The sequence below is a fragment of the Halteromyces radiatus genome (genome assembly GCF_025201355.1).
Source record: "Halteromyces radiatus strain CBS 162.75 chromosome Unknown BX664scaffold_2, whole genome shotgun sequence".
Lineage (NCBI taxonomy): Eukaryota > Fungi > Mucoromycota > Mucoromycetes > Mucorales > Cunninghamellaceae > Halteromyces > Halteromyces radiatus.
In genome coordinates, this window is record NW_026251688.1 from 1,109,083 (window position 1) to 1,134,425 (window position 25,343).

At 34.3% G+C, this 25,343-nt stretch overlaps 8 protein-coding genes across 8 annotated transcripts; 3 read left to right on the top strand and 5 right to left on the bottom strand.

Annotated features, from left to right (window-relative positions):
* Window positions 1-2,943: 2,943 nt before the first annotated feature.
* On the bottom strand, window positions 2,944-5,061 carry BX664DRAFT_324298 (Metalloenzyme, LuxS/M16 peptidase-like protein). Its single transcript, XM_051543815.1, has 5 exons — window positions 4,761-5,061; window positions 4,355-4,476; window positions 3,414-4,203; window positions 3,257-3,337; window positions 2,944-3,160 (listed from the first exon to the last, which is right to left on the bottom strand). Exons 1-5 carry the CDS (start codon window positions 4,995-4,997, stop codon window positions 3,071-3,073), a joined length of 1,320 nt encoding a protein of 439 aa, XP_051402807.1. The 5' UTR covers window positions 4,998-5,061; the 3' UTR covers window positions 2,944-3,070.
* A 521-nt stretch (window positions 5,062-5,582) lies between these two features.
* Window positions 5,583-8,133, top strand: BX664DRAFT_324302 (P-loop containing nucleoside triphosphate hydrolase protein). The gene is made up of 10 exons (XM_051543816.1): window positions 5,583-5,801; window positions 5,860-5,950; window positions 6,030-6,239; window positions 6,332-6,394; window positions 6,469-6,509; window positions 6,594-6,876; window positions 6,938-6,982; window positions 7,072-7,128; window positions 7,193-7,215; window positions 7,306-8,133. The coding sequence occupies exons 1-10, from the start codon at window positions 5,635-5,637 to the stop codon at window positions 8,000-8,002; spliced, it is 1,677 nt and encodes a 558-aa protein (XP_051402808.1). The 5' UTR covers window positions 5,583-5,634; the 3' UTR covers window positions 8,003-8,133.
* A 647-nt stretch (window positions 8,134-8,780) lies between these two features.
* Window positions 8,781-10,357, bottom strand: BX664DRAFT_324303 (AKAP7 2'5' RNA ligase-like domain-containing protein). The gene is made up of 6 exons (XM_051543817.1): window positions 10,187-10,357; window positions 9,961-10,068; window positions 9,579-9,894; window positions 9,426-9,494; window positions 9,297-9,358; window positions 8,781-9,200 (listed from the first exon to the last, which is right to left on the bottom strand). The coding sequence occupies exons 1-6, from the start codon at window positions 10,310-10,312 to the stop codon at window positions 8,814-8,816; spliced, it is 1,068 nt and encodes a 355-aa protein (XP_051402809.1). The 5' UTR covers window positions 10,313-10,357; the 3' UTR covers window positions 8,781-8,813.
* A 443-nt stretch (window positions 10,358-10,800) lies between these two features.
* BX664DRAFT_363932 (glycoside hydrolase family 18 protein) lies at window positions 10,801-13,318 on the top strand (the record flags this gene model as incomplete). The annotated part of the gene is made up of 11 exons (XM_051548396.1): window positions 10,801-10,870; window positions 10,963-10,965; window positions 11,038-11,201; window positions 11,312-11,591; window positions 11,650-11,802; window positions 11,880-12,107; window positions 12,214-12,373; window positions 12,468-12,483; window positions 12,567-12,621; window positions 12,700-13,083; window positions 13,218-13,318. The coding sequence occupies 11 exons, from the start codon at window positions 10,801-10,803 to the stop codon at window positions 13,316-13,318; spliced, it is 1,614 nt and encodes a 537-aa protein (XP_051402810.1).
* A 2,894-nt stretch (window positions 13,319-16,212) lies between these two features.
* BX664DRAFT_324309 (uncharacterized protein) lies at window positions 16,213-17,028 on the top strand. The gene has a single exon (XM_051543818.1). The coding sequence runs from the start codon at window positions 16,281-16,283 to the stop codon at window positions 16,950-16,952; it is 672 nt and encodes a 223-aa protein (XP_051402811.1). The 5' UTR covers window positions 16,213-16,280; the 3' UTR covers window positions 16,953-17,028.
* Window positions 17,029-19,536, bottom strand: BX664DRAFT_291528 (transmembrane amino acid transporter protein-domain-containing protein). The gene is made up of 4 exons (XM_051541947.1): window positions 18,297-19,536; window positions 17,868-18,234; window positions 17,382-17,801; window positions 17,029-17,302 (listed from the first exon to the last, which is right to left on the bottom strand). Exons 1-4 carry the CDS (start codon window positions 19,512-19,514, stop codon window positions 17,145-17,147), a joined length of 2,163 nt encoding a protein of 720 aa, XP_051402812.1. The 5' UTR covers window positions 19,515-19,536; the 3' UTR covers window positions 17,029-17,144.
* Window positions 19,537-20,039: 503 nt separating this feature from the next.
* On the bottom strand, window positions 20,040-22,169 carry BX664DRAFT_291530 (P-loop containing nucleoside triphosphate hydrolase protein). The gene is made up of 2 exons (XM_051541948.1): window positions 21,687-22,169; window positions 20,040-21,602 (listed from the first exon to the last, which is right to left on the bottom strand). Exons 1-2 carry the CDS (start codon window positions 22,074-22,076, stop codon window positions 20,181-20,183), a joined length of 1,812 nt encoding a protein of 603 aa, XP_051402813.1. The 5' UTR covers window positions 22,077-22,169; the 3' UTR covers window positions 20,040-20,180.
* Window positions 22,170-22,508: 339 nt separating this feature from the next.
* Window positions 22,509-24,884, bottom strand: BX664DRAFT_355928 (uncharacterized protein). The gene is made up of 5 exons (XM_051547858.1): window positions 24,675-24,884; window positions 24,209-24,592; window positions 23,943-24,152; window positions 23,011-23,829; window positions 22,509-22,944 (listed from the first exon to the last, which is right to left on the bottom strand). Exons 1-5 carry the CDS (start codon window positions 24,810-24,812, stop codon window positions 22,639-22,641), a joined length of 1,857 nt encoding a protein of 618 aa, XP_051402814.1. The 5' UTR covers window positions 24,813-24,884; the 3' UTR covers window positions 22,509-22,638.
* Window positions 24,885-25,343: the final 459 nt, after the last annotated feature.

Below are 25,343 nucleotides of genomic sequence, written 5' to 3' on the forward strand. Positions count from 1 at the left end.
GAACAAATTGGTAAATTAGAAACTGAGAAACAGGATCTCGAAAATGGACAACACACTTTACAAGAAAAACTGGAAACTTTACAAGCTGAACTGGATGAAAAACAAGAATTGGCTGAATTATTTGAAGATGCACGCACAAGTCTTTTGGAAGAACAAGCCACATTACAATCACGTTTGGAATCATCTCATGCTAATTTGGAGGCTCAACAAACCTTGGTAGATACATTGAATACGCAACTGCAAAGTCGTACTGCTGAAATAATTCAATTGGAAGCCAAACTCAAATCTGGTTTACAAGGTAGTGATAATGATGCTGGTGGATCAGAAATTTGGGAACTCAAGTATCAAACACTAGAACAGCAATTGAAAGATCAAGTGTTGGCGCAACAGATGTTAGAGCAGGAAAAAGGGCGACTAGAATCTGATGTTGCTAAGATGAAGGACAGGATGGATCAATTACAACGACACGCTAATGGTTTGGAACAAGAACTCAGTGCGGAACGTACTGCAACTGCGATTGCGAATGATGAAATTCAAAGACATTTACTGACCTTGGAAAGTATGAAATCCTCTTTGGCCAATGATGATGAAAATGATCTTAGCGACAAGGATGATCTTCTTCAACAAGAACGGGAAAAAAGACAGGAACAAGTCGAGCTCTTGGAAAGTCAACTCACGGATCTAGAGCAACAAGTATCTAACTTGGAACAAAAGGAACAAGAACAAGCACGACTCTACGATGAAAAGGTGAAAGCATTAGCCATGGCAGATGAAAAGCATGAAGACATGGAGCGCATGCTGGAACAAGCTCGACAGCAATGGATGACGGAACAAACCAAAGTAACGACCATGACAGCAGATATCAGTCAATTACAACAGCAGTTACAACATCACTTGAACGATCAACAGAAATTACAACGACAACTGGATGAAACAAGACAACTTTTAGCAAATCGTGATCAGAATACGGAGGCATTACAATGGCAAGTCACCGACATGGAAAGTAGCGTCCAACAACAATTAGATCAACTGACTCGTCAACTGAAGGATGCTCAAGAACAGGCAGCAGCAAAGACGATTCAAGTGGGACAATTGCAGGAACAGTTATCATCAGCAACAAGTATAAACAAGGCACACATCAATGATAATGATGCATCCACTGATCATCATCAACAAGAAGAAGAAAAAAAAGAAGAAGAGGACGTGATATCGAAACATCAGCTTGAAAATGAAAACAAGGAACTGAAACTACGATTAGAACGACAATTTGAAGCGTTCACAACGATTCGAGGCGAGTTGACAACAGTAAGAGATCGACAATTGGACGTTGAAAACATGGCCAACAAAGAAAAGGAAGGATTACTAAGGGAAAGAAAGGGTCTGGAACAAACGATTGAACGGTTACGGACAGAGTATCAAGAACATTTAGAACGTATGTGGCAACAACATGAAGCTATGCGACATCATCATGAAGAAGATTTGACGGTGGGACGAAATGCATTGGATGCTGCTCAGGTTAAATTGATGCAAAATGGATTAAGCCCAGTCAGTGAAAATGGATTCGAATGGGTGAATAGTGAAGATGATGATGATGATGAAAGTCATGGTGATACCAGTTTTGATTCTTTGGCGAAAATACCTTCCTTGGGTGTCCTACCTCCTTTGGAAAAACCGGCGTTCTTTGAATTCTTGGAAACCCCTCGATGTAGTGGATGTCAAAGTGAAGTGATAGATATTTAGATCTAGTTTTATTTATTTATTTATATATGCGTATTATAATAAAAACTATTTATATATATGTGTTGTTTGATCGGATAGTACATTATTGGCAATTGGATGGTATCACAATGATTGTGTGCAGACAGAATGTAATCAGATGACTTTATGAATTAAAAAAAAAAAAAAAAAAAAAAAAACAGCCTTCCTTTTTGACTTTCTACATTGGATTTCTTCTTTTTTTTTTTTTTTTTTAATCAAGATGACTGATTTCCGACCTTTTTCCACTCCATCACCATTACTTGTTTTCCCATCAGGATCACCTAATAAATTACAATGCAGACCTACAAGAAAACCTCCCATTGGGATTGACTGGACTGAAGATCAAGACATGTTACTGGATCGGTATGAATCATTAGAGGAGATCAAGGCACCCATGATGATGATGCCGACAACAATGATTAGACGTCATTCTACACCTGATGGAATAATCATCGATGATACCTCATCCACATCCTCCATGATCTCTTCTGTATCTTCCTATGTAAGTAATACAACAGACAGTATGAGGACTTTATCTACTATGCCACGACGCCAATCATCATCATATCATCCTTGCTATGATTCTTCTTCTTCTTCTGCTCATCATTCCATTCGTGAACAACAATATCATGCTCGCTTTATCAAGAAAAAATCAAAATTTGGTGTGTTGATGACAAAAATGAAACGTGCCGCCGGTAGATCCTTTAGGCTTCTAGATTGAAGCAAAAAAAAAAAAAAAAAGGGATATCTACTATTATTATCTTATTTATTTTGAACCCTGATGATAATCATCATGTTGTTTCTAATTGACAGTAAACAACTCCTTTTATGATGATTCTATTTTTATTTATATCTACTATTTTTTTTTTCCTCTCGACATCTATTGTAAATAAAGGGAAGAGTTATCAATTGTTTTTTTTTTTGTAAAAATAATCATGATTGTAAACATTGAGTTATTTATGGGACCTCTAGTCAACCTTTATTGATCATCAGGTGTGCAGCACCATTATTAGATAAATAATGATTTTTCTTTTCCTTGCACAATATATCTGGCTCATCATAGAAAAAAAAAAAAATGAAATGAACGAAAGAATACTAAAACTAGATCATCATTAAATATAAACCTTGAAAAACAAACGATATCAACGAAAGAATACTAAAACTAGATCATCACTAAACCTTATATTTTGTTTTGTTTTGTAAAAGAGGAGTTTTTATTTCTAAGTAAATAAACTAACTAATAGATGCTATTTTGTAAAAAAAAAAGGTGGGAAAGGAAGATGTTCAAAAGAAAAATAAAATAGAAAAAAACTTAAAGGGAGATAGAATCAGCATAAGGAAGGTTGTAGACATCACCGAGAGCGACAGTGGTAGCTTTGCTCTTCAATACTTGTTGGGCAACCTATACAGAAATGATGATATTAATAAAAGTTCATCCTATGCCGACACACAAAAAACAACAGTGATGACTCCTCCATTCTCTATCCAAATTCCTTACCTTGGCAACATCAGCAACAGAGAGGCTATCCAAAGAAGCAGCGACATCAGATGCAGAGGTATACTTTCCAGAACGGAGAGCCTATTTTTTTTTTTTTTAAAAAAAAAAAAAGGAAATATGAGTAAGTTGCTTAATATTATTTTGAATCATTGCTTACTTGAGCACCAACAGTTTCGAGACGATCAAGACGAGTAGCAAAGGAAGAAGCAGCAGCGAATTTAGCTTGGGCAACAGCACGTTGGAAATCTTCAGCAGACAAACCGTTGGCAACAGCCTTCAATTGTTCAGCAGCAGCAGCGACAGCAGAAGAGGTGGCATCAGTAGAGGGAGCAGAGATGTAAACACCAAAGAGACCAGCATCAGAGTAACCAAAGTTGAAAGCCTTGATTTGAGTACCTTCAGCAAGCTTGGCAGAAGTTTGACCAAGAAGACCGGAGGCAGGGGCGGATTTAATGTGTTGGGCACCACCAAGGGCAAAGTGAAGTACTTGAGCAGCAGCAAAATCAGTAGAGTCAACGGCAGCACCTTCAAAAGCCAAAACGTAGTGGCCAGCACCGGTGCCTTGATCGATACGAGATTCACCACCATAGTACTTGGAAGCCAAAGTGGAGGATTGACCAGCAGGAACTTGAATATAAGAAGCAAGTCGTTCAACAGTGGCGAGATCCAAACCATTACCAACAAGAGCAATGTTACCTTGAGTGAAAGCTTCGGTGGCAAATGCCTTGACAGCAGCATTGTTCACCTTGCTAGAAGGACGAGCAAAGATAGAGTTACCCAAACCAGAACGGAATGCTACTTGATGAGCAGCTTCAATAGCAACAACTTCAGGGGTGGCCAAAGCACTAGTAGATTCAGCAGCAGTTTGCTTGGCAACATCAAGGAATTCATGATCTTGGAACTTTTGCTTGCTAACAACATCACCCAAGAGTTCAGCACAATGTTCACTATAAATATATACATATACGTAAAAGGTTGGTTTTTTTTTTTAAAAAAAAAAGTTAGTGTTAATCGTTCCATGCCCATACACTCCATTAATACACACACATATATGAAGATGTCCTTTTACAACAGATAGTTGATTCACTCGTTACTTACGCATCTTCAGTCAAGAATTCAGCAGAGTAAACAAGAGATTCATGGGTCAAGTTGGAGGATAAAACAGCACCGGACAGTTCAGCTTCACGAGCAACACGGAAAGCGGTACGACTAGTATTGTTCTAATAAAAAAGAAGTAGAAATAAATACAAGTTTGAGTATCAAATGTCAACAGATCCATTTAAACATATATATATATAAAGAGGCGTTGTTGTTATTATTGTTGAATTGTTCCTTGTAGAAATGTTGATATTATGGATTGATAATTGATAGTTGACATCCTTTATCTTTTAGTGGTGTTTTTCCGTGTTATTTTGTCGCACTGTTATAGTTGTTGTAGTTGGCGTTGTACCGAGGCTGAATTCGTTTCTTTTTTTTTTTTTTTTATATATTCGTTTGTCCTTACCTTGAAACCATAGTTCTTCAAAAAGTGAGCAACACCAGCATTGGAACCCTTTTCAAGACGAGCACCACCATTCACGACAATAGATAAACCAGCGGTTTGACCAGCATCTTCGACAGCAGCCACCTTGATACCGTTTTGTGCAGTGGAAATTTGGACAGCTTGAGAAGCAGTGGCGTAAGTAGCTTTGGAGGCAACGTTGGGAATAGAAGTGAATGCTTTACGAGTGGCGGCCAACATGATGTTGTATATAATGAAAAAGAGTAGGGAGACAAAGAGTGAAAGAAAGAGGAAAAAAAAAAAAAAAGTCGGTGTAAGAAAAAGAGTAAAAAAACAAAAACAACAACCCTTCACAAAAAGAGAGAAAGAGAGAAAAAAAAAAATATTCAATGAGGAAATCAGACTGGATGAAGGCTTTTTTCAGAGACCGATATGCCCGGGGCAAACAAAAGAGCCTGCCCAAAATAAAAAAAAAAAAAAGCACGTCATCTTATAACATGCTGTAATACAAGTTCAACATACCAAATATCATTGTTCTTCTTTATAATATGTTATGTTATTATAAAAGAATTCAAACAGTTTAATACAAATATTATATATATATATATATATTTTGTGATTTATTATAAAAATAATTAAAAAAGTGGATTTTCATCTATCTTTTCTAAATTCTATGATGAATAAAGTGTACATAAAGTGGTTAACATTTTATTCTCTCTGTCTCTCTCTCTCTATGAATACAGAGAAAAGAATAAAAAATTTTAGGCCCCGTCCTGAATTTTTTTTTTTTTTTTTTTTGCCTTTCCAAATTGAAGCGCGACACTTTTTTTTTTTTCTCCTTTTTTCTCCCATTCAACATCTCTTTAACTATAAGATCATGACCAAGGGGAATATTTCTTCTCCTAGTGAAAAGATAAAAATTATTTGTCGTATACGCCCTTTTTTGGATAATGAAGTAAAGGAAATCGCTGTACAGGTTGACGACAAAAATACTTTATCTTTAGAAAATAAAAGAGACCCTGCAAGTCCTCTGATATACAAAAAGTATGGTATCAATAAACTCAAAGTTCCCTATTAACTTTCTTTTTTATATATATATTAGTTTTTCGTCCTGTTATTCTGCCACTGCTACTCAAGAAACTATTTTTGTTCAAGATGTTCGACCACTCATTGAACGAGTTTTTGAAGGTTATGTACGTGTTATACTTCAATACATATATATATATATATATATATGTGTAGACTTACTTTTTTTTCTTTTTTATTTGATAGGATGCTACCATCTTCGCTTATGGTGTCACAGGTTCAGGGAAAACATATACTATGCAAGGTATCAAGGATGAACCTGGTATTATTCCTAGAGTGGCTGAATTCCTATTCGAAACAAAGGAAGCATCAAAATTATCTTCTATTGATATAACAATGTCTTATATGGAAATTCTCAAAGAGTCAGTATACGATATGTTGACGCCAAGGAAAAAGGTAAATAACGGATCGGGATGTTTTTTTTTTCTTTTCTATCATCGTATATTAATGATTATCCTCTTTTTTTTTTTTTTTTTTTTTTTTTTTAGAACATTGCTCTGGATATACGTGAAGATATCAATCGAGATGTATTTGTTGCCAATTTGACAGAGGTAAAAAAAAAAGAAAGAGAAAAAAAAAAGGAGGTGGATATAATGATTTCTAACACTGATTATTTTGATAACAGAAACGAATTCAAACATGTAAAGATTTTCAAAGGTTATTCAAGTAAGAAAGGAAAAACAAGAATAATTGGAAATACAACCATGTTTTTTTTTTCTTATGAAACTAATAACGAATATTCTTTTGTAGTTCTGCAAGCAAAAATCGATCCACCGCAAGTACAAGATTGAATTCACGATCTAGTCGATCACACGCAATTCTTACTTTAAAGGTGACAACCATTACACCTATTCAAACAGACGAAGGAAGACAAGAGGAAAGAGTGATGGGAAAGATCAATTTAATTGATTTGGCTGGATCGGAAGATAATCGAAAATCTGGAAATGGCAAGGCTCGAATGACTGAAAGTGCAGCTATCAATAAAAGTTTGTTTGTATTGGGTCAAGTAGTGGAAGCCATCAACAATGGAATGGTAAGTATGATTTAAATATTTATGATGGATTGATCAAATTTTTTTATTCTTTTAATTGAAGACTAGAGTACCATATCGAGATTCCAAAATGACAAGGATATTACAGGTAAAAAGAAGTTATATCTCGTGTTATAGGCATTATTCAATTAAACAAGAAAAAATGGATATTTACTTACGTTATCTTTTGTTTTCTAGTCAACTCTTGGCGGAAGCGCTTTAGGAATGATGATTATCAATATAGCTCCAGGACATGTAAGTCATCAAAAAACAAATATATATATATATATAATTTACTAATTTATTTAACACTTACTAGAACTTTTTCACCGACACTACAAAGTAAGTAAGGAACACTTGATGATTATTTTTTCTATTAGTTACTTATTCATTTATAATCTAATTATTTTGTTTTCTTTTTTTTTGTCATAGTACACTCAATTTTGCTCATCGATCCAAGGAAATCAAAAGTGCACCCAAAGCCAATGTTCGACGGACAAGGTCAGTAACAAGAAGTATGACAATGTCAAACAATTATGCCCAACAAGCAGCTATGTCACCAACGAGGATCACCCAACCTTACCCTTCACCAAATCAGGATAAGACACACAGAGATTCAAAACATGTCACCATCAATTCAATCAGCAGACGACTCTCCAATTTACCTTGCAACAACAAACGACCTTCCGACACCTACGAACAAAGAATGAGAGCATCCAAACGCACCAAATATTCACCAACGTACAGTAACAACAAAGATACCAACACATATAATCCATCTCATCAACTATCACCCTATAATGACAACTATCACACATTAACGACTTCAGAAAAGAACCTTCAACGTTGGTTACGGGACGTACCATTACCAACAAGAACATCACATATGCCACGTACTTGGTCAACGATCACGGCAGCCAATCATCAACCTATGACAAGAAATAGACAAGAAGAAGAATTACAAGGAATGGTCGAGAATTCTGTCATGCGGATGACTAGAATGATACCTATGACAGATGATGATGAAGAATTAGTGGTTATGACAAGATCGGAATTCAACAATCTACGGGATCAACTAATGATGGAAGCCAAACGGGAAATATTATCTGGTATATCTGAATCGGATTAGTTAGAATACCCTCCTCCTCCATCAAAAACCTTTTGTAATTTATATATCATTATTAGTCCACTTATTATTTCTGTATCATAGTTTTTTTTTTTTTCTTTCTTTGTATCCTTTGTACTTTAATTCATCTTTTATTATTTATACAAATGTCTCTTTTGTTTTCTTTTTTTTTTTATAAAAAAAAAAATAAACAAATAAAATCAAATATAAGTCTCTTATTTGTTTTGAGCGAACGTGGTTATCATAAAACAGAGATAAAATGGTTTATAACTCACACGCAAACTTGTTTCCATGGTGAAACCAGTGTACTCCGAGGATTAGGTCTTTATTATTATTATTATTATTATTATAGTGACATTGATGAATGTTCTCATGACACATTAAAAAAGAATCCCTGATCATTAAATTAGGGTTACTCTCAGGGTAAAAATAATTGTCATACTTTTTCATTGTAGGACAGATTCATTCAGGTACAATTTATTACATCTATGGGAAGAACCCTGTCTTATTGAAAGTCCAAAAAAAAAAAAAAAAAAAAAAAAAAACATATATCAATACTAACTCTCTATTCTTTCGTTCAATATTCTCTTTAACTATGGGTAAAAACGAAATAAAAACTTTCCTGGTTGCACCAAATACAACCTTCATGTTCAAAAGAAATACATCAATATATCATTGGATTTTCATGTCATTTCCCAATAATAAATTATATTGACTCATTAAAAAAAATGAAATAATAATAATAAATAAACAATATTTCATCATGGACATCACACTATCATAAATATTTCATCATCACATTTTTATTCATACATCAAATAGGGAAAAAGGAGATTGTTTCATAAGTCTTTGATGGCCCAGTCCTGCCCATTTTCATTAAATGTATATTATCTAACCTAACTGTGCCTAATTGGATGTCTTGTAAGGTTGTCAAAATAGGTGTGGCGTCAAATGACGGTTTCCTTGATTTCCGTTGTCGTTTTCGTTTATTGGGATCATTTGATGTTTCAGTTTCTGTTGTTATTGTTCTTGTTGTTGTTGATGATGTTGTCATTATTGTTCGACTAAATCCATTCCTACCTTCCATACTGGTATCGCGACATGTTTCTTCTTCTTCTACGGCTAAAACTGTTGATGATGATGGTGGGGGTGGGGGTGGTAAATTTTTGCCATAGATTGTATTGATTAAAGTAACATGAGGCTATGTTACAAGAGTAAAAAAAAAAAAAATTATTAGATGATTACATAAAAACATGAGGGATAGAAAATTTCGATCATTTATGTTTTCTAGACTTACTTTGAATGGACGATGTTCTTTTTCCATATAACCTGAATTTATCATTATTTGACGTAAGGAATCTATAGAAATGAAAAAGTCATTAGTAAATAAAACTTTATATTTTTTTTTTTTTTTTTTTTTGCTTACCACATAAACCATGAAAGAATCTTGTTTGTGATCTATCCCGAACTCGAGCGTAAAGCACATGGGCAATTTCTATTATTAAAAAAAAAAAAGGATGTGAATATGATGTTTAGATAAACATGAAAATGTTAATTTTTTTTTTTTTTTTTTTTTTACTTGGATTGGCTTGCATCACGTCCAGTCCATGAAGATCAATCACAAGAGGTTGTTGAATGACGTTATTGGCACAATGATCACGTAATAGATTTGTTGCTTGTAAGACATCTTCTTGAGTTGGTAAATGAAGGACACCCAAAGTGATATGTAAGTTTTCATATGGAATCACAGCAAGAGGGTCCAAAGATGACGGCATGGAGGGTGATTCAAGTAATAATCTTGAGTAATTGCTAGCAACAGAAGGTGACACAATTGGAAATGATAAAAAATGAGTAGGCCTTGACTTTTTGTACTGCTGGGATGATCGTGATCTTAACTTGAGTAGCCATATACAAAAAGGATAATCATTATTATGCATTTAAATATATTTGAAAAGACTTACATGACGGTATTTTTTATCATGAGTTGAATGTTCTTCTCTACTACCTTGAAGTTGCTTGGAAGAAGATGAGGTTTCTTTTTGTTCCATTGAAAACTTTTGTTGAATTGACTATATATTAAAAAAAGAAAAGTAAGAAAAAGTATATATATATTAAGAGGTTGATGAGGTAATTGACTGCATAGACCATGGTAAAAAAAAGGGTACACAAACTATAGTTTCGTTTTACCGTATTACCAAAGGTTGACTTTTTCTTTTTATCAAGATTGGAAGTTGAAGTGTGTCTTTTATTGAAGATGCGTATAAATCGTATTGGTAAGAAACCAAGAACAGGTTTACATTGAAAAACACACATTCAAATAGTTGAAAACATATGAAAAAAAGAAAAGAGAAAAAAAAGGGTTTATTGAAAGTCAGTGAAAAAAAAAGATTGGAGTCCAAAAAAGGCTCATCATTCAAAAAGCCTGACTTTTTTTTTTTGTTCAGGTAACCCTGATGTTTATGTCAGATCCTATATTTTAATTTCATTTGTGATCACTTTAATATTATGTAAAGAATTAAGGAATTCAATTTTGTACGTGTGTGTGTGTGTGTAAGTGTGATGTTCGGTGATTTCCTACTTAATATATGGACTGGATAGGGGACAAGCAAAAAAGTGCGGGGAGTTTCTTCATCTATCATCCCATCTTTATCATCAGCATCTTTACAAGCAAAAAAAAATTAAGCTCTCTGAATATAAATAGAGATTTTGGATTTTACTTTTTTTTCTTTCTTTTTTTATTTTTTTTCTCTTTATATTTATTTCTTTCCTTTTTAACCCTTTCCCTTCTTTAAATAATAACGATGTTGAAAGCTGGTTCTTTGGCATTGATTGCCACCATGCTGCTGGCAGTAGTACATGGATTTGAAGTAAGTGATCATATATATATATATATATAATTATGATTATATTCATTCTATTATTATTATTATTATTATAGAATGATTGTAATGATAATTTGGCAGTATGTAAGTAATCATCTCGGCAGTAATTGATCTCTTCTGATTCTCAAAAATAATACTTTTCTTTTTTTTTATTAGACTGGGGACAAAACTCCTATGGAGCTGCTAATGGAAATGATCCTTCTCATTGGCAACAACCTTTACGTCAATATTGTCAAGATTCATCCATGGATATCATTCCTATGGCTTTTGTCACTCAATTTTTTGGTACTGGTGGTCTTCCTGTCATCAATTTGGCCAATGTATGTATCAAAAAGCATGATTTCCTTTTTTTGCTTTTTATTAAAATACCGCCTACTTATCTATTTTTCTCCTTTTTTCCTTTTCTTTTTTTTTTTTTTTTAATCTCAAGATCTGTAACAATGTCGATAATAGCACTTTCCCTGGTACATCTTTGGCCAACTGTTCTTCATTAGCAAGTGATATTGAATTCTGTCAGAGTAAAGGTAAAGCAATCACTCTTTCTTTGGGCGGCGCTACTGGTGGTGTTGGTTTCCAATCTGATAGTCAAGCTTCTACCTTTGCTGATAATGTTTGGAATCTCTTCCTTGGTGGTTCCTCTTCAACAAGACCTTTTGGTAAGGCTGTTTTGGATGGTGTTGATCTTGATATTGAAGGAGGTGGATCAAACTGTAAGTAGTAAACAAAAAAAAATATTACAAGAAATACTTACTTTACCTGTTTATATAGACTATGGTACATTTTTGACTAGTTTGAGAAGCAAGTTTAGTGGTGCAAGCAAGAAATACTATGTGACAGCCGCTCCTCAATGTGTTTATCCTGATGCAAATCTTGGTACGACTATTAGCCAAAACTCTATCGATGCTATTTATGTACAATTCTGTAAGTTAATATTAAATATATATATAGATATATATGTGGATATTAACATATATAACACCTTTGACCTTATTTTATAGATAACAATCCTTGTGGTCTTCAAACATGGGGTACAAGTGGTTGGAACTATGGTGTATGGGATTACTGGGCTAAGAATGTATCACCTAACAAGGATATCAAGGTTTATATTGGTGCACCTGCTAGTCCAAGTGCTGCTGGTGGTGGTTATGTGCCTTTGAGTACTTTATCCAATATTGCTGTTACTACTCGTCAAAACTTCCCAAGCTTTGGTGGTGTGATGTTCTGGGGTAAAGATAATTGCGGAAATATGAATATCATTTTTCATTTATGTTTATTCACCTTGTTATCTTTTTTTTTTTATTATTATTATCATTTATTTCTTTTCTTGTATAGATGCGTCTCAAGCTGTTGCCAATGGAGAAATCAATGTTGGTGTTAAGCAAGCTTTATCCAATGGTGGTTCTTGTGGAAAACCATTCTCTTATCCTACTTGTTCTGCTCCTGCTTATCAATCTGGTGGAAACTATCCTGGAGGCTCTAAGGTGTCTCACGAGTAAGAATTTGAAAGAATTTAAAATCTATTCCCATGTTTACATAATAGATAATTTGATCACTCATCTTTTTATTTATTTATTATATAATAATAGTGGTTATATCTGGCAGGTAAATAATAATACATCACTATTCGATAGTGACGGAAAAGTCAAATACTATTTTGACTTTTTTTTTTAATTATATGATGATAGGCAATGTGGTATGCTTCTGGTCCTCCTGATAGTTCTTTCCAAACCTGGATCCCCAGTATGAAATTATGATTTAATTCAAATATAAGGAAAACATCTTTCTAATCACCTTCTCTCTCATTCATTTGATTAATAGTCAGTGCATGCTCTGGTTCTGGTTCCAGTTCTGCTTCTTCTACTATCAGTACTGGAGCGTCATCATCTTCATCAGCAGCAGCGTCCAGCACCAGCGGTAGTAAGTCGGTTACTAACGGAGGATCTACTTCCACTTCTTCATCAACTGCACCCACTTCCTCCTCTTCCAATGGCTCAAGCAGTGGTTCTTGTGGAACTGTTTCTGTCTGGTCCAATACTGCGATTTATAAGGCTGGCGATCAAGTAGCTTACAAAGGTCAAATATACAAGGCTGGATGGTGGACTTTAGGTGATACTCCTGGAGGCTCTGTTGGCGTTTGGACTGTTGTTGGCTCATGTTCTCCTCAATCCACTGTGGCTCCTCCAAGCACTTCTTCTAAGAAAAGTAAGTAAAAATTATAGATAATTATTTTTTTTTTTTTTTAAAAAAAACAAAAAACAAAAAACAAAACAAAAAAAAAAAAAAAAAAAACAAAAAAAAAGAGATGAATGAATATGCTTATCATTTTTTTTTCATAGCTTCCACCATCGGTTCTCGTTCTGCTCCTTCTTGCAAAGATGCGACTCAATGGAGACCCAATGTTCAATACACGGAAGGAAGCAAAGTGATTCATGGGTAAATTTGAACTATTAAAAAGTAAGATGACTATGATACTTATTTTTTTTTCTTTCTTTTTCTCTTTCAAATAGTGGCCATATTTATACTTCTATTTGGTGGAATCAGGTAATATATATATAAACACATATATGTAGCACGCTTTCGATTCAAAGGTACTTAACGAAAATAATCATTTGACGTAGAATGAAGAACCAGCTGCTAAAAATACTGTTGCTTGGAAATTGGATGTTGTCTGCAATTCTGCTGTTGTCAAGCGTGAAAATAGGATTCTATACTCTCGTAAGTTAGAGGATTTAAAATCAATAAATGAGAAATCAGGGTATGCTAAAATATTTGTATTTATACATATAACTTAGGTGCTTGCAAGCGAAATTGGTCTCCGGGTGCATTGTACTTTGAACAAACTTTAGTGGCTCGAGGTATTAAAAAAAAAAAAAAAAGGTATTAGAAGAATTGCCTAATCCATCTTTACTTTATAATTAATTAGATGGAAAGTTGTATCGTGCCAAGGTTAGTTCCAATGGACAACCACCAGAAGACAATACTTCGTAAGTAGATGGTTTAGTTATTGAAGAAGATTAATCATAGTGGACTTCTAACTGGATATTGTTATTTGGTTGATGATAGAATTTGGTCTTTGGTTTCCACCTGCGCCTAGGTCTATTTTTTCAATGCAACAACATGTTATTATAGTAGTAGTAGTAGAACTTGGCTTATGTAGTTTACTTTTTTTTTCTTTTCTTTATTATTAGTATCTTTGTCTTTCTTTGACTATTATTATTTATTACCATTTGTTTACTGTTGCAAATAAAGCGATCTGTTTTATCTTTTGAAATTATCTGGTTATCAATCATTATTTATTCATCATCCACCGCCATTTGGTATTTATAAAGAAATGACATAACATTCTTCAGAAGAATCGTCATAAAACAAAGTGGAAATAGGTATGCACACAGCATCAAAGTAAAATTATATGAATAGCCAAGGAGTTTATTCAAATAGACGGTATATATACATAAAAAAGAGGGAAAAAGGGAAAAAGGGAAAAAAGAGAAGAAGAAAAATCAAAACTGGTATATCTAAAGAAAGAGACAGATAGATAGAGACAGATAGAGAGAGACAGATAGAGAGAGACAGATAAATAGATAGATAGATAGATAGATAGAGAGAGAGAGAGAGAGAGAGAGAGAGAGAGAGAGAGAGAGAGAGAGAGAGAGAGAGGAGCTTGGATATGCACGCACCAAAAGCATATTGATTGTCTTGGTATAGTCCTCACCATGTTTCACCTTTGCCAATATAACAAAATCGTTCAATAGAAAAAAAAAAATGAAAAATCTTAGTGATGTATTCTAAATATTCTAATAGAGATAGCTTCAACACACTGTTGCATTACCATGATTTGACTTACTTGTTATAGAGCAGGAGAGAGATATCGCGGAAGAGGAGAAAGATATCAAATGATTGAAGCTGCTGTTTCATTGGAAGCGTTTATTAATGTTATTTGTTGTTGGTATGAGTGATTTCAGTGGTATACGAATCGACCAAGCGGTGGGTATTTTGTGGTGAGCCACAAGAAAGAATCACGGCAAGGAAGGAGGAGAGATTCTTGTAGTGCATGATCATGATGATTGGATATCTCCAGATTCAGAAACACAAAAAAAAAAAAAAAATCACCTATCCAATGTGGGAAATTGTTACCTATCCAGATTCAGTAATTTGCATAATAGGTCCCATTCAACACGATTCATTGGTTGAAAAAAAAAAAATAGAGAGGGTTAGTCGAATTGAGTAACACAATATTGATGATTTATTTGGATTATTCACTTACAGGTAAATACTTAACGAGCAACAAAGAGAATGGCCAAACGTCAGCATTATCAGTAAGGGAACGAAAGTGGATAAGAGTAAAAGAAAAGATGGAAAAGACTTGTCCAGGCTGACATATACAGTAAGGCTAGTAGTAACAGATGAAGAACGAATATCGTCCGAAAAATCGTGAGAGTAAATAGTCCTATCCAAAAGGTTTATTCATAAAGCCCACCCACAGTCCATATTTTATCGATTTCTTGTCGGCCAAGTCTTTGTCATGCATTCTGATCAAACGGGTGCAAATATGTCCACCTATTTGTATACCGATAAACCTGTCTGTTGTTGTTCCTCAAGTATACTAACGCTTGGTTTCATTTTGTTGTATTTGTACTTGCCTTGAACTAATACATCCTTCAAATAAAAGCCTGCATATAATATCAGTATCATTCTTTATCACGAACTCTTTTTCTTTCTTTCATATACGTGTCGTAACTTACAAGACTGATTCCTCTTAATTAACCCAATTGGTTTTTTTGTTTAGTATAACGTGCCTCAACAGTCCAAAGGAAAAAAATTATTTCGTGTCGAGAGTTTCAAGTGTCGACTGTGATAAACCATTCAGTGGCTGTTGTCATTGATTCCACCGTAAAAGAAAGAAAACGAAAGAAAAGAAAAACCAAAAAAAAAAAAAAAAAAAAAAAAAAAGGATCCGCCACACGGAGGATTTTACCCGGGATCAAACCGAGATGCCCCGCTTGCATAGACTCACCAAAACTTTTTTGTAAAGTGATCCGTTTCATAAACTTCATTCTTATGATGATCCTTGATTTATCATGCATCATCCTCTTTTAAGAAATATTAACATTAAATAAAAAAAGAAAAAGATTCATCATGGTCAAGGAATGAATATCATGATGCAAAATGAGAGGATTACTTGCATACTTTTTCTGTACGACTGTATATGTGACATTTTGGAACAACACCAATGAATACCTTTCCGTCTTGGCAAGGAAGGGCTTTGTCAAAAAAAAAAAAAAAGTTCTCTTATAAAAAAGAAGAACGATTCTTTCTTTCTTTCTTTCTTTTTTTTTTTTTTCTTCATTCATATCACCTTTTTTTTTAACACAAACAAATATTTTTTTTTTATTTTGAAGATGACACTCCGCGTTGCAGTACTAGGTGGATCCAAGGGATGTGCAAGACATATGGTAGCTCAAGGATTAGAAACAGGGAAATATGAATTCATCTTGCTTGTACGCAATCCTGACCAAGTGGACTATAATGAAGAGCAAAAAGCCAAATTGACGTTGATCAAGGGCGATGCGTTGGATGCAAGTGCTGTCAAACAAACAGTGGAAGGCTGTGATCTTGTCGTGTTTGCCATTGGTAGTACCATCACTGCCACTTTCAAGATGACCCATCCAGGTTTATGTCAAAAGGGGATGAATGTGTTATTGAACGTGATCAAAGGAATGGAGCATCCACCAAAGCGATTGATTGCCGTCACTACAACGGGGGCTATGGATCCGAAAGAAGTACCCTTGTTGTTCCGTCCTCTCTACCATTGGGCCTTGGCTGAACCTCATGCTGATAAAAGAGAAGTTGAGAATAGTATTCAATCATCATCTCATCCTTTCGATTGGATCATCGTGCGTCCTTCCTTACTCACAGATGGTGCATTGACACAACATTATCGTGCTGAATCAAATCGTTTAGTGGGGTATACTATTTCAAGACAGGATGTAGGTCATTTTTTGTTAAATCAATGCTTGGATGATGATGAAGCTAAAAAATGGATAAATAACTATGTAGTGGTCACTTATTAAGGTGCTTTTGTAGTATATATCCTAAATAAAACAGTATCATTCATTTAAAAAAATACAAGACAAAAATAAATGTATATGCTTGATTGATGTTTATTGATATATAAAGACCAAAAATAAAACAAAAATGTGTAAAAGATCATGATAATGATGATGATGCTTCTAAGAACTAAAAAAGGAAGTTCCCAGACATTGTCACCTGGCTGATCCCCATTGTTTCGAAGTGTTGTACAAAGTGAATAGCATAATCCCAACACCAAAGATAATTAAAATCATATCGATCCTTCGTTTGATGCCAGTTGTTGTAGGTAATTTCAAATGGAATAATGGAGGAAAAATCAAACTAAGTGGACCTAATAAAAAAAAAAAAAAAAAAAAAAAAAAAAGAGGAATTAGATTCATCATTATTATAATCACAGACTTTTAACTTACAACAACATATAGATCCAATTAAACTGATAAATTTGTCCAAATCATTTGCTCCAAAAAACGCCACTGTACCTGTAACAACGACTACAGCAAATCGCACCAAATTCTTTTCCCATTTGATTCGCATATTGTATTTTCCAGTTCGATCACCAAAGAGAGCTTGTTCAACAATACGAATGGTAGGAAAAAGAGCCAATACATTGGATAATTGCACAGCCACAGCATAACCAAGTTGAATCATATTGGGTAACGTACCAGATGGTAAATTAAGTAACGCCACAGTTGCCACAGTGCTTCCAAAGGAGACATAGCCAAGTGTACCCACGAGACATAATGTACCAGCTACCATACACATCACTCCTGTCAATACCAATGGAAACTTTTCAGGTTTTTCCATGGCATCTCGAATAGGAATAATCAAACCTAAATAAAATAAAAAAAAAAATAGAGTCACTATCCCTTTTTTTTTTTTTTTTGATTGTAACTTACCAATCCCTTCAAAAGAATACACTGCAGTACCAATAAACACAGAAAAATGATCCGGATTGAATGTCCATATCATGTTGGGACCAGCTGTAGGGAAATGTGTGTTTGATGCAGCAGGATTGTTCACAAAGATTTGAATCAAGTCATAGACAAGTAAAACAGATAAACCAGAAATAATCAGGACATCAGATAATAGAGCGGTAGGAGACAATTTAGCTATATTTCTAATCAAGACAAGAGGCATCAATAGTACACATACCAGAGTCAATAATCCATTGGCATTTAATAACACCCTATTATTTGATAATCCACGAATAGCTTCTGTAACATTTTCCACAATGAATATAGTTCCACCACAAACAAAACCCAACTAATCATCCCAAAAAAAAAAAAAGGTCAACATTTTTTTTTTCATGATTAAATGGTATTTACCTGAGAAATGGCAATGGAAAACAAAACAATGCGACGCATCCAAGGACCATAAGCAGCTTCACCAATATCACCATAACTTCCAATCATAAACTTTTTGCAATCTAATAAAAGAAGAAAACAATAAAGAGAGATAAATCCCATCAACCATATAACAAGGATGGAAAAGAGAAGACCACCATTAGAGAATGCCTTGGGAAGGAACAAGATACCACTACCGATGAATGCTTTGAAGAGTAAGAATATAGTTTTGGTAATATCCGTTTTGTGATCCGATGGTTGCATGCCTGACATTTGTCTACGTAATTTTCTGCGTTGAGCTTTATTATTTTCATCCGGATGTCGATGTCGTCGTAATAATTGTCTAGCATTGCTGGGTAATAAAGGTGTTTGTTCATGAGCAGGTAAACGACTTTCTTCATCTTCCTCTTCTTCCTTATCACTATCACTGAGATCTTCACCAGCAAAATGATCCATCAAAGAAGTCAGGGCCAGATATTCCAAAAAATGTCTTGTTCGTTGTGGTGGATAAGAATAAGTTTGTTGTTGTTGTCGTAAACTAGGAGACATTGTGAGAGCTAAAGAATGAGGTCGATATAGGTCAGAAAGATCAGTATATGTTTGTGATTCCTGTGAAGAAACAGAACTTGGACGGAATAACTCATGGAAAGCAGAAGATGATTTCAAGTTGGAAGTATCCGGATGAGAACCAGATGAATGACTTGACCCATTTTTGGTAGATGTTGATCCTTGCACGGGACTCTTTCTTCCTTCTTGTCGTAATATTCGTTGTTGATGTACATGAAACCGACGAAATCCACCAGGCTTGTCCAAGTTTTCAAAAGCATCCATAGAGTCTTCGTCATTATCGTCGTCATGAACCATAGCACCACCTTTTGTACGAAGATCACTAGTGGACTTTGAGCGTTGAAGTTGGTTTTGTTGTTGAATGAGAGAGTTGGCATGAGTATAAATATCATGTGTCACAGCCGCACCTGCTAAATGGTAAGGAACAGGTATTTCCTCCGTACTTGTAGTTATATCTGTTTCTGAAGTGCCTTGTTGTTTTGGTTGTTGTCGTTGGTCTTCCAATTGTTGCAATTGTTGTTCTTCTTGCTGCGATTCACCTTCTTCTACTGTATCACCTGTAGAACCAACTAGATGTTGTTGTACAAGATCAGCTATAGTTTCGTCTGGTATAGCATTAGGCAATATTGACATTATCAAATAAAATAATAATAATAAAAGAAAAAAAAATAGAAGAAAGTGTAAAGAAATAAGAAAAGAAAAGAAGAAAAAAAAAAAAGCAAAAAAAAAAAAAAAACTCCCTTCTAAATTTACAGAAATGTTCTGCGCTAGACCTATTTGGCTCAGAATTGACATCATACTTCTTTTCTCGGAACTCACCCAAATGACCCGATTCAATTTTTTAAGTTTCCCCACCCCCTTTTTTGTTATATATATATACTATTTTCATACAAACTAAACTAATATGTACCACTTCTTTTCAATTAAAATTTCATCATCACCCATCATGTTGATTTTTTTTTTTTTTGCAGTTTTCACTGGATAAAAACTGATGCGGAGAGTAAAATTGCAGGAGGATGGGAAGGTTGAAAAATATTATGCATAAACAGTTTGAATGAACCAGCATAGAGGATACATAATACGGGAACTATTGAATAAAAGAAGAAGAAAAAAAAGAGAGAGAGAATGATTTTTATTGATGAATTTTCAATAATGTGTATCTATATAAAAAGAGAGGATGATCTAAAACTATAATCTAAACTAAAAATCATTCTTTTTTCTTTCCTTTGGTAAAAAAAAAAAAACATACACAAATATAATAAAAAAAAGAAAAAGGGAGGAGTGAGGGTACCATCCATTTTACAACTTGACACGCTTTCGTAAAGATTCCTTATATTCAGCAATAGATCCTTCAAAGGGTTCGACATGACCATTGTTACAACTCCAGATTTGTTCAGCAACTTGTGAGATAAGACGGAAATCGTGAGAAACAAGAACCACACCACCAGAGAAAGCTTTGATAGCTGCAGCAAGAGAATCAATAGATTCCATATCCAAGTGATTAGTAGGTTCATCCAATAGAATGATGTGAGGACGGGCCATAGCCAATTCAGCGAATACCAATCGAGATTTCAAACCATCTGACAAGTGGCTGATAGGAGAGGTTTGATGTGAACCAGTGAGACCATAACGACCGATTTGTTTGCGCCAGAATTCAGTATCGGAACCTTCGTTGGGGAATTGTTTTTTCATGTAATCAATAGGAGAAAGGTCCATATCCAATTGATCTGCAGAGTGTTGAGAGTATTTGCCAAGCTTGAGAGAGGTATGACGTTGGACACGACCACTAGTAGGAGCGAGTTCACCACTCATCAATTTCAACAAGGTAGATTTACCAGCACCATTAGGACCCACAAGAGCAATACGAGAATCCATATCAACACCTAATTCCACATCCTTGTATAAAAGGTTTGACATATCACCACTGTAAGAGAAGGATACTTCTTGGAAAGCTAAAACAGGAGGAGGAAGTTTTGGCACATTGGTAAAGTTGAATTTGAATTGAATTTCATTTTCAACCTTTTCGATCAAACCAGCAGCTTCCATTTTATCGATAATCTTTTGCTTAGATTTTGCTTGTCGGACCAAGTTGGCATAAGTACCAGCAGAGGCAATGAATTTCTTGATGTGAGCAATTTCTTCTTGTTGTTTAGCATAAGCCTTGGCTTGATTGATTTCATTTTCTTCCTTGGTCTTGACAAAAGCATCATAATTACCACCATAGTAGATCAACTTGCGCTTGGGATTAAGATGCATCATGTTGGTACAAACACCGTTCAAGAAATCTTGAGAATGGGACACAACTACCAAAATACGATCATAGGTCTTGAGATATTCTTCCAACCACACACAAGCTTCCAAATCTAAATGGTTAGTGGGTTCATCCAAAAGTAATAAAGTAGGCTTGATGAACAAAGCACGAGCAAGTGCCACACGCATACGCCAACCACCAGACATATCCTTGGTCATCTTCTTCATTTGTTGAGTAGAGAAACCTAAACCAGCCAAAAGAGTACAAGCACGTACTTCAAAAGTAGCAGGATCCATACCTTCAATACGTTCATAGATATCATCCAATAATGGGTTATCCGCACCATCTTCTTCACCAAGAATATCTTCCACTTGTTTTTCCAAACGAGCTACTTCCTTTTGAGCAGATGAAATAACAGCTTCCACAGCATTTTGATCAGAAGGTTCAGCTTCTTGATTCAACAAGTAAGTCTATATATAAAAAAAAATAAAATAAAGATATATAAATGACAAATCGATTTTATTATTATCCTTTTTTTTTTTTAGAAAACTTACATCAATATGATCAGGAATTTCAATATCCTTTTCAGCAATGGAGTGTAAAAAGGTAGATTTACCAGAACCATTGGAACCAACAAGACCATAACGACGACCAAAATTGAGTTCGATACTAGCATTTTCAATCAAGACACGACCATGATAATTGAGAGAGTAAGATTCAATCTTAATATCTCTGCTTCGTTCTTGAGAAGTATAAACACCAGTAGCAGTACGATCCACCTTGATCTTCAACTTTTCCATACCGAGATCTTCGTCCGAGTTGTTACCAGAAGCAATGGGAGTGCTCTTAGCTGATGATTTGGCACTGCTCTTACCAGACTTGGCTTCACGAGCTGCTTTGGCTGCAAGACGTTTAGCTTTGGATGCAGAGATTTGACCACTCATAATGTAAGATATAAAAAAAAAAAGATGGAAGAGGGAGGTAAAGAAGAAAGAAAAAGAAAAAGATAGAATTAAGGAGTGAAATCACTTTTGCTTAAAAAAAAAAAAACTGTGACTGAAAACTTTTTGAGCAAAGCCAGTAAAACTTTTTGAAATCATAGTGTGCCGCAGTTGATTGGATCATTTCATGCCCAGCCATTTTTAGACTATTTACAGGATTAGTTTTTAGTGCCACAACTCCTGCGGCTTGCAGCAAATTATATCAATGGTTAGGATTGGACATCATAGATCAGATATTAAATTCAACATAGATAATTGTTTCTGATAAGTCAAACTTTGAATCTCACTATAAAATATATATATTTTTTTTCAATTTAATCTGTCACAACTTGATGAATAAAGAATAAAAAAAAAGATATATTGTTTATTGATTTCCAAAGAAAAAAAAAAAAGGATAAATAAGGAAAAAAGAGAGATAGAGAAAGAGAGAAAGAAGAGGAGGATGATATGGAAACAAGTACACAAAAATAAATGACGATGATAGAATAACTAACTAAAAAAAAAATCACAAATCCGTAGTCAATGCTTGAGAAGAAGCCAGTTCTTTTTCAAGTTCTTGAAGGAGGAATGCATCATCATTATAATCGGAAGGTTGTTTCAATGTCGATGGCGCACGAGAAGCAGTAGGTGTTGTCACAGGAGTGGATGCTGTTGAAGAAGTAGTCGAATTGGAACCTTGTTGTTGATTTGTACTTTTATTATTGTTATTATTATTGTTATTATTACTATTGTTGTTGTTGTTATCTGTAGGTAGGGATAAAAAATCGGATAAAGTTTGAGAATCTTGTGCCTGAACTAAATCTTCCAATTGCTAATAATAATAATAATAATAAAAGTTAGCATACAACAAAAAAAAAAAATAATAAGGAGAACTTACTCCTCGATAATGACCACCAACAAAGATAAGTGGAAGTTGAATAGATCGTCCATTTGTTTGTTTACGCATATGTTGTAAAGCAGGTTCTCTTCGGGCCACATCGATGACTTGGTATTGGATTTGAGATGTGGTGAGTAAAGTCTGGATGGTTTCTTGATTTCGTTTGACTGTAGAATTGGCTGATACACTACTGATATAGACGTGAATGGCATGAGGATCCTTTGGCATAAGTTCAGGTTGATCATGGAAAGTACTCATTGTTGGCCAACGAAGTACTTTTCCTGCTGGACCTCCAGTCTTTCGTAAAGGTGTAGGTGTGGTGTTGGTTTGATTGTTGATATTCATATTAGGAAGAGGATTCATAGCAAGTTCGTTCATTTGATCATTGTTGCTGTTATTGTTCAAAAGGATAATACTGTTTCGCTTTTGGATATGATGTCGTATTTCTGCCTGTTGATCCTTTTTCATCACTGTTAATTGTTCACGGTGAGACTTTTGAAGATGAGCCATTTGTTGAGTATGATCATGTTCCGATTGTTCGAATTCTCGTAAGAGTTTTTCCACTTCGTCGTTCATATCGCTTTTGGCGCGCTTTTCTGCAAGACCTAATCGTTGCTTCAATTGTGCCAAGTCTTTTTCATGACGACTTTTGAGTTCAGCCATAGAAGATTGTTGATTGCGTTCCAAAGTACGAATAGCTTGTTGATGAGATGACTTTATTTCAGATAAAGATTGTTGATGTTCGATAAGTTCACGGTCCTTTTCAGCAATGGCTTGAGCATGAGTTTGCAGTACGGCTTCATGTTGCTTTTTCTGAGCCTTAATTTATTATATAAAAAAAAAAGAAGAAAAGAAAAGAAAGAGAAAAAAAAAAGTGAGTTTAAAAAAAATTAGGAGAAAGAGATTTTATTTTATTTTTTATATATTCTTACCTCCAATTGTTGATTCAATTCTTCAAGTTTTTGAATCATCAAACGATCATTTTCAAGATCAACTGTTAATCGATTTAATCTTTTTTGACGTTCTTGTACATCATTGGATTTTCCTCGGTTAGAAGATGTTCGTTCACGTCGAGTAAGTTCCGTTCTCAGTTCAGCTAATTCACCTTCCTTATCAGCCAATCTTTTTTGAACATCTTCATTCTATAAAAGGAAATGAGTGATCAACCAAAAAAAAAAAAAAATTGATTCCTACTTACAGTTTTCTTTAATTGTTCTAATTGTAATGATACTTCTTCCAAGGCAGGTTTAACTAATTCAGCTCTTTCTGCTTGCCATTTTAATTGAAGACTTTGGATTTGTTCTTCTTTTGATTGGAGTAATTCATTTTTTTCAGCTAAAATAGTTTCAAGTCCCTCTTCTTCTTTAGCCTTCATTAAAAGTTGTTCGATTTCTTTTTCTTTTTGTTGAAGTAATGCTTCTTTTTGTTGTAAAGAAGATAAGGTTTCTTTGTTTCGTGCTTCCATTTCAGCTACAATGGATTCAGTATTGATATCAGATTTATTGTTGGTTGAATCCAATTTTTGCCTTAAATGAGCTAACTCGGCCGATTGTCTCGCAATAACATCTAGATGTTCTTCGTTCTTTATATATAAATGAAATAATCATCATCAGTAACATTATAAAATATAGTTTCTAATTTTTATTTATTTATTTTATATTTACCTTTGATTTCAATTCATGATATTCTTGCTTCATTTGCACTACAGCGGAATCATTTCCTAGTTGTCTCGATTTTTCTGAATTATTACCAACTTGATGAATTGATCCTTTCTTCTTTTTACGTCCTCCTAAACAAGGCATGATGATATGATGATAGAGAATATAATAGAAAAATTAAAAGTGAGAAAAAAAAAGAAGGAAAAGAAAAAAAATGATCAATATTGGTTTTATATAGGAAGAGTATGTAATAAATCAAGGAGCGAAATGGATAATTACTTTTTTTTCTTTTTTTTTTTTTCTTTTTCTCCTTGACCAGACATTGGATGCCCTAATTAATGCGACTTCAGCGTGATTGTTTCATCTCCCCTTACTTCCTTGTAGTCTCAAAATCCTCATCCAGTTGTTTGATAATTTCTCCATAAAATAACCCCTCCTCCTTTCTTTTCCAATTTATACTTATACTCCCTTTTGTCTTCATCTTATAAAAATAACTTCAGAGAGATTAGAAAAAAAAAACAAAGAAGGTCTTGTACTAATCTAGTATATTTAACTGTGCGCTTTAGACAATTTTGATTTCCTGTCCTTGTGATTGTATTCAGTTCTATATTTGTTCTTTATTGATTTTTTTTTAATCAGATTATACTACATAGATGATGATGTATAATGGATTGG

Excerpts from the sequence above, each read along its gene's own strand:
- BX664DRAFT_324302 (XM_051543816.1), top strand. The coding sequence starts at position 5,635 with ATGACCAAGGGGAATATTTCTTCTCCTAGTGAAAAGATAAAAATTATT. Across the intron at positions 5,802-5,859 it reads AGTCCTCTGATATACAAAAA|TTTTTCGTCCTGTTATTCTG; the intron begins GTATGGTATCAA and ends TATATATATTAG. Across the intron at positions 6,877-6,937 it reads AAGCCATCAACAATGGAATG|ACTAGAGTACCATATCGAGA; the intron begins GTAAGTATGATT and ends TTTTAATTGAAG.
- BX664DRAFT_324309 (XM_051543818.1), top strand. The coding sequence starts at position 16,281 with ATGACACTCCGCGTTGCAGTACTAGGTGGATCCAAGGGATGTGCAAGA.
- BX664DRAFT_291530 (XM_051541948.1), bottom strand. The coding sequence starts at position 22,076 with ATGAGTGGTCAAATCTCTGCATCCAAAGCTAAACGTCTTGCAGCCAAA. Across the intron at positions 21,603-21,686 it reads AAATTCCTGATCATATTGAT|ACTTACTTGTTGAATCAAGA; the intron begins GTAAGTTTTCTA and ends TTTTATATATAG.
- BX664DRAFT_324298 (XM_051543815.1), bottom strand. The coding sequence starts at position 4,997 with ATGTTGGCCGCCACTCGTAAAGCATTCACTTCTATTCCCAACGTTGCC. Across the intron at positions 4,477-4,760 it reads TGAAGAACTATGGTTTCAAG|AACAATACTAGTCGTACCGC; the intron begins GTAAGGACAAAC and ends CTTTTTTATTAG. Across the intron at positions 3,338-3,413 it reads TCGAAACTGTTGGTGCTCAA|GCTCTCCGTTCTGGAAAGTA; the intron begins GTAAGCAATGAT and ends AAAAAAAAATAG.
- BX664DRAFT_291528 (XM_051541947.1), bottom strand. The coding sequence starts at position 19,514 with ATGTCAATATTGCCTAATGCTATACCAGACGAAACTATAGCTGATCTT. Across the intron at positions 18,235-18,296 it reads TTTCCATTGCCATTTCTCAG|TTGGGTTTTGTTTGTGGTGG; the intron begins GTAAATACCATT and ends TGGGATGATTAG. Across the intron at positions 17,802-17,867 it reads GTATTCTTTTGAAGGGATTG|GTTTGATTATTCCTATTCGA; the intron begins GTAAGTTACAAT and ends TATTTTATTTAG.
- BX664DRAFT_355928 (XM_051547858.1), bottom strand. The coding sequence starts at position 24,812 with ATGCCTTGTTTAGGAGGACGTAAAAAGAAGAAAGGATCAATTCATCAA. Across the intron at positions 24,593-24,674 it reads ATCATGAATTGAAATCAAAG|AACGAAGAACATCTAGATGT; the intron begins GTAAATATAAAA and ends TTATATATAAAG. Across the intron at positions 22,945-23,010 it reads TTGGTGGTCATTATCGAGGA|CAATTGGAAGATTTAGTTCA; the intron begins GTAAGTTCTCCT and ends TATTATTATTAG.
- BX664DRAFT_324303 (XM_051543817.1), bottom strand. The coding sequence starts at position 10,312 with ATGTGTGTTTTTCAATGTAAACCTGTTCTTGGTTTCTTACCAATACGA. Across the intron at positions 10,069-10,186 it reads AGTCAACCTTTGGTAATACG|TCAATTCAACAAAAGTTTTC; the intron begins GTAAAACGAAAC and ends TTTAATATATAG. Across the intron at positions 9,895-9,960 it reads ATGATAAAAAATACCGTCAT|TTAAGATCACGATCATCCCA; the intron begins GTAAGTCTTTTC and ends TGGCTACTCAAG.